Here is a 12500-nt window from a genome sequence, read left to right as displayed (position 1 = left end):
ACATAAATTCAAGATGGAAGGGTGCAGTGGTGAGAAAGACCAAGAAAAAGTATCACACCATCACCTAATTATTTCCAAAGCTAAACCCTGCTACGGGTAATGCAGCAAACAAATCTGTCTTTTTCTTTCATTTTGATGATATCTAATGAGTGGATCAAATTAAGTCAATTGCACCTCCAAAACGGGACGTGTAAATCCATAGATTCCGACTTTACATTGGTTTGAACCAAGAAAGGGGTCACAGTTTTCCTTTGGGCATGGATAGGCAAAGGTTGTTTATTAGGCTTTTAATGTAGAAATGGTTGTTGTTTGACCCTCGTCCGAACTTGGAAGACTATGTATAACATTTTAATAAAACGAATCAAGTATACCAAATTGAATCAACAGAGTGTGTGTAGTTTAGGAACATCATTAGAGCTCTTGAGGTGCAGATTCCAAACTTTGCACTCTCTGATCATTTGGCTCGTTTACTGAGGACTTAATTTAAAGTTTGTTCAATTAAAAAGTAAAGTGTTGAAGGAAAAAGGAAAAATGAAAGTTAGTAAAGAATGAAGCCAACTTACTCAACATATCAGAGCTAAGTTTCGATCCTAGAACATGTGGGTAATGAGCCCACCACGCTTCTGCTGCACTACTCTGATTTGGCAATATTTATTGAAAATAAAAATATAAGTTGAATGAATTAAGAATAAACATTGGGAATGGACCAACAAGGTGATTCATATCAAGATATAATCCTTCTAGGTTTGGAAGCCAAAGGCCCATGGAAGATGGCCAGAGAGATGATTTGATGCCAAAGGAAAAAATCCCCAGAGTTGAAATATTAATTACTTGTGGAGGAATATTACCAACAATATTGTTAAATTCTAAATTCAACTTCTTGCTATATGGGAATATAAACCTGGTCATTCATGTTTTTATTTTTAATATATCTGGTCATTCATGTGAAAGTCTGTATTTGGGAAATTGTTCTTCATTGCTTGTCTAGCTATATGCTGTCAACTTCTTGTTTATTTCTGTTTTCCCTTATCATTAAATGCTGAGATAATATAAGCACCATTAGTGGACTAAGCACACCGACACATGACACAATTAGAATTGCAAATTATGCTTTTCAAAACTGAAGGATAAAATGGGACTTTTTCCTTTGTATTTTTGTTTATAGTGACAATTGTGAGTGTTTATTGATCTTCTTGAAACTTCACAGGATGAGGTTACTAGTGCTGGTGCTCAAGTGGAGCCGCCTGGAATGCACATGATATACCTTCCATACTCTGATGACATCAGAGATGAGGAAGAGTCAAGTAAATATCATGAGTTTATGCTAAAGATTTCATGTTACCACTGATTGAATTGGGGATGTTTCACAGATTTTTCCAGATACAGAAGATGATACACCTCGAGCTGATGACGATCAAATTCAAAAGGCTGCTGCTTTACAGATTTTTCACTGATTTCTGTTTCAACATGATTGAAGTTGTGAATACACGACAGTTACTCTGGAGTTGTATCATGGAACTGCAATTTGCTTACCACTCTGAATATAAATACATATACGGACAAAGTTAAATCATGAATTGACAAAATTTCAATTGATTTCTTTTTCTTCTGCACGTGCAAGTTTGTATAGTTACCGCTTGTCAGATAGTATTGGGTAAATTTAAGGTTTGATAGTAATAAAATTTCAGTCAAATTTTATTTTATTTTTCTGTTGAAGTGGACAACCAAGTTGCTGATCTTGTTCTTGTGTTACACTTTGCTGATTTGGTCACTATTTCATGATGACATTATGCAGTATTGCAGGCTCTAGCTTTAGAAGAAGACGACATTCCTGAGACCATTGATGAGACGGCACCCGATGAGGAAGGTTTAGCTTGGTAATAAGGATTTGGCTTGTATTCTCAAATTCTTTCATCCCGTTCTGGTCTTTGATAAAATCTTTCGGCCTACCGACTGGCATTGTGATAATATCTCAGAAGAAAAATAATTTCCCTTTTTGAGAATATAGATTTTCTAGCAGTCATAATCTTATGGTTATCATACTCGTTATTCTCATTTGGTAGTTGAACATTTGACAGCAGCAGCTTTGAAAATTTATTTAATGCACACAACCTTCCTGTTAATGGGAAGAAGGAAGCTTTGATCAGCAGGATCTTAACCCACATGGGCAATAAAAACTCGAAGACTAGTATCAGATAAGCCACAACTCCCTCTAATCGTTGTTACAGTATGTATGCTTCCTTTTGTAATGCTAAAAACTAGCTTGGCATTTGCATGATGAACCGTATTTGTCAATGCTAAATATATCTTCTTGCATAGACGCCAAAGCTTTATGCACAGCGCACACATTAGGTTTCTAGAACTAAAAATTTGGCTTCGTATGATGCTATTTTTAAGATCAAGGAAAAAAGAGTTTATTGTCATTACAATGTATGAACATCAACCAGTATCGATCATCCATTTGTGCATATTTGGCAAAGATTTTTGCAAACTAAACCAGAAGAAATCGGAAAACAAAAATGATTTTGAGCACAAATGCACAGACTAAGGGAAAGGAAAGAAAGAACCCCATACTTTTTCCTTCGTACAGTAGTCATCTCTATCCGCGTCACATTCAGCCCGAAGAGAGGTAATAAATTCAAAAGTTTAATATTCATTTTGTAATTTTTGAAAGTTCAGTATCCAGAAAAATCATTTTGGGATAGTTTAGTGACTATTTTGAACTTTCCCTTTGATAAATAAGTATCAATGGCAAATTTGTAAATTGCAAAGATACCAAGGGCAATGATATATAATCAGTGCAGTTTTAGCTGACCACCTCGCAAATCCGTGTTAATTTCCAAGCGCTACCATTTCAAGCTTCCTAGAAAAAAACATCTTCCGTTTTTCCTCCCGGGTTTCCAACATTAGCAACCCGAAAAACATTTGCAGTTTCCCGGTCTGTTTGCGGTCCACCCGTTAATCCGCCGATCGGAATCCACTTCCATCTAGATCTCAATCAAATCTGCTTCTACACTTCCCCATCAATTCACCCGTCAGTAAACGCCGGCGTTTTGTATCTCCGGCCGTCGATCTGCAATTTCGAAAACTAAAGATCCTTCTCCGATCACTTTCATTTGAAAGGCCGTCGTTGCAGCAGAAAATCATCGTTTTTAATTCACCTTTTTCTTGACTCATCATACACAGGATTCCTATTGTTTTCTTTGATCTTTTGATTAATTTTAATCAAATTATATTATTCGTTTTTCCTTTTTAACCAGAAATTAATTTTTTCTGGACATTTTCGATACATATAGATCTATTTTCTTTCCTTTGATTTGAAATAACGTCGGGTACGAGGCTACCGACATGGAAAGAAAGAGAGAATAACAAGCGGAAGAGCGACGGAGAAGGCAATAGCAGCGAAGATCTTCGCCGGACTCCGGATGTACGGTAACTATAAGCTTCCAAAGCACTGCGATACAATGAAGTTCTCAAAGCTCTTTGTAACGAGGCCGGTTGGACTGTCGAACCCGATGGCAACTACTTATCGTAAGGTAAGTACTATCATCACCCTTAACTTTTATTTTATTTTATTTTTTTAATCTGAGTAGGAAACAGATGAAGATAATGTGATTGAACGGTTATATCTGTTTGAAATGTAAAATTCGCTAAAAACTTGCATTATTAGTAGTTTTTTGAACTTCAAATTGCTTTTTTATTTTGTGTGTAAATCTTGAATATCGAAGCAATAGAAAATTTTCTATTCGGCATTTCCGGCATAATAACACGACGGATTGGAATTTTACCGTTTTAATTGATTTTTTCTGGCGTGTTTTAGCACGAAACTCTTAGTTTCTGGTGGAGGAGTAATAATGAACTTAATAATCACAAAGAAAGGAAAATCAAATAAAACTGCGGCTATGTGCTAATTTGTGTCGCCTTGCATATATATATATATATATATATATATTATATATATATCTGAGAAGACCTAACTACCCTTGTTAAATTTTGATTGTGAGGGTAGTTTCTGCACCATATGAACTTACAGTGAGGGTCGAAATTTTGCTAAGTAACAAAGAGTCCTTTTGCAGGGATTTTGCACAGATTCCCACTTTGAGATAGCTTTCATTTTCAGTTGCTCATATAATCATATGGGGTTTTTGGACTTGGAAATTCCTTTTTTTTGGTTATAATTGTGTTTAAGGTGTCATATAGTTAGAGATATATTATGCCTTAAATCCTTAATAATCATGTTATATAGATTTTGGTGCATTTTATGTTTCAAATGTTTTTTGTTGTTTGACTGTATTTGTAAATAGCAACACCTTGAACAGTTTTGGTGTTCTTAGTTTGGTTACTAGTTTAATTAGTAAGGCCTACTATTGCATAGAACTTCGAATCAGATGGACTATATCTTAGACTGTAGCTTAAAGGAGAATGGAGGTTTTTATCATGATAAAACAGTTGACGGTTTTTACTCCTAAGAAAATTGAGGATAAATTTGTTAAATATTTATAAAAACCATGCCCTTTTTCATAGCACCGAATATGAGTTTTTCAGGGAAATATTGAGTCTGGCATGTGAAATAATTGGAGTAACAATGTCAATGAGTTATGAGTAATTTGTCACTAAAATATATATGACAAATTAATAAGCTCAAATCAATTGATGGTATTCATAGATGAAATGATTTAAGATGGAAAGTAAGATTATTATGATGGAAAAGAATAATGGAGTGAATATAATGATGCCCACTGTGGCGGAATGACATTATAAGAAGTAAGAAACTCAATTTATGTTTAATAAAATACTGGAATGAGTTTTGGTTTTCCGATCCGAGGTGCTATTTGTTTAAACTTTCTTATTTCCAAAGTTGAGCATACTTTGCAGTAATTGTATTTGATCTGTTGCATGTGCTTTTCGGGCACTGATAAAATATTTAATTTCTGCAGGGTTGCAAGCCTGTGGAACGCATTGATATAGTAGGTGGATCTGGAGCAGTGAGCCCCAGCTCATCTTACCACCCAAGCCCTGCGTCATCATCCTTTCCAAGCCCAGCTTCTTCTTATGTGGTTAATCCCAATGGTGATGTGAATTCTCTTTTCCCATGGCTCAAAAACCTCTCATCAGCATCCTCTTCTGAGCGTCCCTATAGCCATATTCATGGAGGTTCCATTAGTGCACCTGTCACCCCTCCATTGAGCTCACCAACTTCTCGAACCCCACGAATCAAACATGACTGGGAGGAGCAGTCTACCCATCCGGGTTGGAGTGCACAACAGCAATCTTTCCTGCCTTCTTCAATTCCCCCTAGCCCTGGTTGTCAGATTGTTCCTGACCCAGAATGGTTTGATGGGCTCCGAACCCCTCATAGCCGGCCAACCTCTCCCACATTCAGTCTTGTCTCCTCAAATCCCTTTGGCTTCAAGGAGGAAGTTTAGCATGTGGGGGATCCCGCATGTGGACTCCTGGTCAAAGCGGGACATGCTCTCCCGCTATGGCTGCAGGATTAGATCAAACAGCCGATGTTCCAATGTCTGAAACTATTTTGGATGAGTTTGCATTTGGAAGCAATAGAACAGGGATTGTGAAACCATGGGAAGGGGAGAGCATCCATGAAGAATGCGGATCAGATGATCTAGAACTCACTCTTGGCAGTTCCAAGACTAGGTGAGTTTCCAAACTTATTGAATAGATTAGCTAAAATTGTTTTAGTTTTCATTAATTTTTGAAAATTTAACTCTGAATTATATAGTTTGTTCTCAAGGCACCGAGGTAGTTCCATAATTTTCCTGATAAGTAAGAAGAATTATACTTGTATGATTGTTTTCTTGGTCCTTATTTAGGTTTGCCATTAGAAGAAATGCCTTAATGACAGTTTCTTAATGGCCAATCCTTTTGCGAGAATTAGGTTATCATTTTCTAATTTCTATTGTACATTACAAACTTTGACATTTTCATTTGAGTTAATTGCATCACATGTCCTCAAAGTATGCCTCTCATTTTAAATTGGTCCCCAAACTTTTAAATGTTCCAATTTCATCCCTAAACTATGATTATCATTCTAGAGTAGTCCTCAAACTTTTAAACATTTCAATTTCATCCCTAAACTATGACTTTCATTCTAAATTAGTCCCTAAACTTTTTAATATTTTAATTTTATCCCAAACTATATGTATATACTAATCACATCTCTTGTAAATAAAATTTTTAGTCCAAGTTATATTACTATATGTTCAAAATAACGAAACTTAAGTTAAACTATGATTGAAATTAATTATATATTTATATGAATTTGGGGAAAAATTGGAATATTCAAATTTGGAGACTAATATAGAAAGAGGGTCATAGTTTGGGGCTATGGCATCAAAGTTCGGAACATCATCAACCTACAAAGGAGTAGGGGTGTAAACGAACCAGACTTGAACGGATAATATTGTTTCTTTATCTTTTAAGGTATTCATATTTGATTTATGTTCGTTTAAAATTTTAATATCATGTTCGTATTTGTTCATTTACTTTTGAATGTGTTCGTATTCAATTCGTTTAACGCTCGCAAACATGTTTGTCAACATGTTCATTTAGCGTTCACAGTTTGTTTGTATGTTTAGAAAAATTGTAAAATTATACCAATAGTCTTTAATTTCCTTAGGCTTCACAATTTAAACTTTAAAGTTCACATTGTGTTCAATTTAATCTATACATTCACTAAAATTTAAAACAAAAAAAGGAAAATAAAAATGAGAATCGAGTAAATGAGTCAATAAATGAACTTTCAAATGAGCCAATACATGAACTTACAAACGAATTTGTTTTGAACATTAATGAACCGAGTGCATCTTCGATAAACATAAAATTTTTGCTCACACTCCTTTATTTAACTTAATAAATAACACTATATAAACATTTTATCAAATGTTTTATTCATTTACATTCCTATAGAAATGTCTTCTTCCCAAAACTCGATATTGGAACATCCCTTAATACATCAATATTAAATCAATATAATAATCTTTAATCAATAGTTAAATTAAATTAATTAAATAAAAAATGGTTCATCTAACCGGTCCAATCACAGATGGGATTATTACGAGTTTACAACATTACTTCCGAATCACATACAGGAACCGTGACATCAGAGTAGGCCCCCAATACAAATTAATCGTTTAACTGGAAAACAAAACTCTATCCCGATAGGCAATAGCCAAACGCATCCATCAATGTGGAAGAAAACCAAAGGCAAACCAAAAATATAATCTAAGCCCTCCTTCTCCGACATTTTATTCTCCCCAGCTTCAAATTAAGCACACAAAAAAAAACTCTTTACCTTCTTCTTAAAGCCTGATTGTTTTTCTTGGTCCTTATTTAGGTTTGCCATTAGAAGAAATGCCTTAATGACAGTTTCTTAATGGCCAATCCTTTTGCGAGAATTAGGTTATCATTTTCTAATTTCTATTGTACATTACAAACTTTGACATTTTCATTTGAGTTAATTGCATCACATGTCCTCAAAGTATGCCTCTCATTTTAAATTGGTCCCCAAACTTTTAAATGTTCCAATTTCATCCCTAAACTATGATTATCATTCTAGAGTAGTCCTCAAACTTTTAAACATTTCAATTTCATCCCTAAACTATGACTTTCATTCTAAATTAGTCCCTAAACTTTTTAATATTTTAATTTTATCCCAAACTATATGTATATACTAATCACATCTCTTGTAAATAAAATTTTTAGTCCAAGTTATATTACTATATGTTCAAAATAACGAAACTTAAGTTAAACTATGATTGAAATTAATTATATATTTATATGAATTTGGGGAAAAATTGGAATATTCAAAAGTTTGGAGACTAATATAGAAAGAGGGTCATAGTTTGGGGCTATGGCATCAAAGTTCGGAACATCATCAACCTACAAAGGAGTAGGGGTGTAAACGAACCAGACTTGAACGGATAATATTGTTTCTTTATCTTTTAAGGTATTCATATTTGATTTATGTTCGTTTAAAATTTTAATATCATGTTCGTATTTGTTCATTTACTTTTGAATGTGTTCGTATTCAATTCGTTTAACGCTCGCAAACATGTTTGTCAACATGTTCATTTAGCGTTCACAGTTTGTTTGTATGTTTAGAAAAATTGTAAAATTATACCAAGGGAACACGATCGGCGAGTCGGGGCTGATTTTAGTGCCGGCTTGAATGGGTTAGTGCAGCAGTTCTTCAGGAGTTTGCCCATCCCCTTTCGTGCCGAGGAGAGGACAGTTTTGCCGGTTAGAGGTGATATGATTTTAAAACGGCAGAAGGCTGATGTGGGTGGCAATGATATGGAGGGTTGGGTGGGATTTTCAGATCAATCGAAGGATTTTGGGTTCGTGGAAAAGGAGAGTGGTTCGGAAGGACTGGAGGATGAAGAGGTTTCAGGGTTTAATTTGAAGTCTGCTGGATTACTTGGGAGACCTCAGGTAAACAAAGAAGTAAAATAAGAATCTTTGAGGATGGTTAGGAGCTTGAATTATCGATTTGATTTGTGTTAAATACTTGAAGAATTACCATGTTCAATTTGAAATGTTATAAGTGGCAAGGCTTGAGAGTTGGAAAAGGGAATTTGTCTAATTGATGCATAGGCTAATGTGTTATTCGGCTTTTTTCTTTGCAATCAAAAGGTTTAGAACTGATAGTAGATTAGTATTTAGGTAGCATTGCACCCTTGCTTGTGAAATATAACAGGCATCTGTTTTTTAGTTTTGGACACACCATTACTTATTTATAAGAAAAGCAAGAACAACTAGAATGGGGTATGTGGCTATATGTGAATTGTGATAGTTCTTTTTCAAGTTCTAAGCTAGCAGTAAATACTTTATAAAGACATATTTGACGCAATGTTAGCTATGATAAGTTATGAATATTTCCCCCTTCATTTGAATAGAAACGATGGGATAGAAGCAGGTCATCTGTTTGTTAGTTTTGTCCTCCTTTTTACTTGAATGTGAAAATTATTTTTGGTTTTGACTAGCTATACTGTTAAACTGTTAATGACTAACTCATTTCCCTATGGTTAATCTTTTGTTGGCAGCAGGGGATGATAAATATTACCTCGACATATGAGAGTAGAACACGAAATTTAGAAAGTTCTCTGGTTGCAAGGGGAGACCTATGGAGAGTAGAGGCGTCAAATGGCAGTTCCACATCAGGGAGTGACAACTCTTGGTTTCTTCTTCAGCTTGGACCAGTACTCTTCGTTAGGGACACAACACTTCTTTTACCAATTCATCTATCAAAGCAACATTTGCTTTGGTATGGCTATGATAGGAAGGTATGACAATAATTTCATGGACTAATTGTTGCTAGCTGTAAGATCTACATATAGGAAATAGGAGTACCAAGAAATTTGCATTTATGTTCTATGAAACTTAATTCTGCAAGGCCCTATGGAACAAAACAGTTGAGAGTTATGCTTAATGTGGTAATACTAATAAGTTTATATGGATTTTTGTCCAAGGATATATCGTTTGGTATTTAGCCTTATGTTTAGAATTATTATTGAATTAAGCAAATATAAGATAAAACTATTTCAACTGTCTACCTTTTCTCCCTTATCCTTGTGTTACAATAACTAATATACATGGCATATCTACGATCTACAGCTATTGTAGTTGGCTTTTACAAAATGTTATAAGGCTCTTGTATGATTATAATAGAAGAGAATAGTTCTCATCTCGAATATAAAGATGCTAAGGGAAGTTAATATAAAATTCCTAGGAATCTGCACATGGAATATATTTTGATCTGAAATGATCTAGGACCTTGCTTAAGTTGGAATAAAGAACTTTAAGGTTAAGTTTGATAATGATGAAATTCTATTCTTATTGTTTATTTTGTTTTATCACCTCCCAGTTTTAAGTGTTCAGGTCATATAGGCGACTTCATACATCGTTAATTCTTGCTGATAAGATGCACTTAATCATTTTACATGGTCGTGTGAATTTTGAAACCTGGAAGTAGTTTGTATGGTTTGAGCATTATGTTCTTATGTTTCTCAAATTGTTTTATTTCGTTCTATGCTGATAATTTCTTGGTTGCAGAATGGAATGCATTCTCTTTGTCCAGCAATATGGTCAAAGCATAGGAGATGGCTATTAATGTCAATGCTCTATCTTAAGCCTTTAGCCTGTGTAAGTTGATGGTGATTTTGAATCCGTTTGTACAGTGTTTATGCTTTTGTTTCAACACACTGAATTTCCAAAATACCTGTGTTTTATCTGGTTTTGTTGCAATTAGATTGTTGATTCAATTTGCATTTGGCTCAAGAAATATCCATGTAAATATTGATTCTGTTAGTTAGGAGTGGTTACCTTATTGAAAACAAAATATTGATTTGCTGGATGTCTATTGAAGATGACAATTTACCGAAACTGGTGGAGCAATTTAATTTCTCTATCTGACTCTTCTTGCACACTAAAGACCTCTAAAATTTTTAAGCAGCCTTCATAGGATAGGAATTAGAGAACTGCGCTGATTAGATGAGATAAACATTAGTACTTTAGCTTTTGTTAGTAAATATTTGAGAAAGTTTTTTGTTGATTTTCTTACATAACCACTCTCTTCTTTGTCAACTCTACCTTCTTTACGCAGTCATTTGTAGATTTGCAATTTCCAAATGGACAGTTCACGTATGTATCTGGGGAGGGGTTAACAACAAGTGCTTTCCTACCTCTTTGTGGGGGACTTCTTCAGGCACAGGGTCAATATCCAGGAGAAATGAGATATAGCTTCTCCTGCAAGGTCAGTTCCTGATCTTTTACCGGCATAACAGGGGGCAAAGAAGTAATTAGGATTTTGTTAAACGACTCCTCTCGGATTTATTATTCTGTTCTGGGTACATTTTCTGAGTTCTGAATTTATTGTGTCAATATTTCGTCAGAATAAGTGGGGAACTCATATTACACCGATGGTGCAATTGCCAGACAAATCATTTACGCTGGGTCTTTCACAAGCCTTGGCTTGGAAGCAATCGGGGCTCATGATGAGACCATCCATTCAATTTAGGTGAGATTCTTCTACTTATAAGTCATGTTAAGGAATATTTCTTATGTTTCATACACTTCCTTTGAAACGTTTCATTAGACCTCATACTTGCATATTGGAGATTGAGCCAAGTCACTTGTTCAACTGAATGTACACTCTTTAAGTTTTTAACATGATTTAAGGATCATAAGTTAAAAGTTCCAAAATAATTACTTTAAAATACTCGAATTCTTTTCCTTTTTTAGAAAAATAAAATTATCTGCAAGTTATTTCTTGAATTGTCTGAGAAAAGCAAAGTGATGTGAGATTTTGCCGTTTTCCTGCAAATAGAAATTAGAAGGATCACACCTGCGAGAGAAACTATTTGTTGCTTTGTTGTATTATGTTACTTTTGTATAGTGTTTGTTCTTTCTATATGTTGGTTTTTCTTATTTCCAGGTTTCACTTTACGTACATGTTTGTTCTGTGTACTATTTGGTAGTTGTTTATTTATATTATTTGCATTTTCCATTTGCATCCTGCATGGTGTTAACTAGTCAGTCTCTACACTTGTGATCAGTTTGTTTCCAACGATTGGTGGAAGTAATCCGGGTTTGCGGACCGAAGTTATGCACACGGTGAAGGAGGATCTCAATCTGATTTGTGGTTTTGCTCTTACGGCACATCCTTCTGCGTTTGCATCAATATCAGTAAGTTATCCCATTGCAAAATCTTCTTTAAAGCTCAATTCATATGTTTCCTCTGTTTGTTGGATTTGCAAATTTGTGAAACTGTGATTCTACAACATATCAGTGCTAGTCAACTTCTAGAATTGTATTCTTTTAATTTTTTTTCTCAAGTATTCTTCTTGAAGGTGGTGCAATTCCAATTAGTTGCACTTACATCGTCATTCTGTCTACCAATCATGCAGTTTGGACGCTCCAAGTGGAATGGAAATGTCGGGAAGTCAGGGATAGTAGTAAGAGTCGACACACCACTTTCCAATGTTGGCCGCCCGTCATTTTCTGTTCAGATAAACAACGTCATTGAGTTCTGATCATTCGGCATCCAAAGCCTGCCATTGAAGTGTATTTAGAGCCCCAGTGAACCTAAAATAAATGATACATGTGAATATCGGAATGCTACTTGTGTTAACTATATTAGATCTCTGATCCAACTTTGGAGATTCATGGTCTTTTCTGTATGGTTTTTTCCAGATTAGCAGGTCAACAAATTTTGGTTTCTGTTTCTGTTTTAGCCTTTCATCTGTTATAGATCTAGATGTACCATATACCTGAACAAAATAATGTAATATGGTTGCTTGACTTGCTTCCTGTTCCTGAAATGAAACATACAATGGTTGTTTGTCATCTACAAATCATATTGCGTCTGTGGTCAGTGTGGTGTGTATGTTTTGGTATGAACATCAGGTGAAATCGGAACAATTAGACATTGAAATACATGTTCTCGACATATCAAAATAAAACGATACATACGGTACTGCAGG

The 12500-nt window shown here is 34.8% G+C and overlaps 1 protein-coding gene and 1 pseudogene across 1 annotated transcript; both read left to right on the top strand.

Moving 5' to 3' along the window:
• Positions 1-13: 13 nt before the first annotated feature.
• LOC120127757 lies at positions 14-5942 on the top strand (annotated as a pseudogene).
• A 2211-nt stretch (positions 5943-8153) lies between these two features.
• LOC120127871 lies at positions 8154-12380 on the top strand. The gene is made up of 7 exons (XM_039145676.1): positions 8154-8451; positions 9063-9302; positions 10072-10161; positions 10622-10771; positions 10911-11035; positions 11574-11703; positions 11925-12380. Exons 1-7 carry the CDS (start codon positions 8272-8274, stop codon positions 12048-12050), a joined length of 1041 nt encoding a protein of 346 aa, XP_039001607.1. The 5' UTR covers positions 8154-8271; the 3' UTR covers positions 12051-12380.
• Positions 12381-12500: the final 120 nt, after the last annotated feature.

Source organism: Hibiscus syriacus, unplaced genomic scaffold, assembly GCF_006381635.1.
Source record: "Hibiscus syriacus cultivar Baekdansim isolate YM2019G1 unplaced genomic scaffold, ASM638163v2 tig00110472_pilon, whole genome shotgun sequence".
Lineage (NCBI taxonomy): Eukaryota > Viridiplantae > Streptophyta > Magnoliopsida > Malvales > Malvaceae > Hibiscus > Hibiscus syriacus.
The sequence above is the reverse complement of the archived record's forward strand: the minus strand, read 5'-3'. Positions and strand labels throughout refer to the sequence as shown.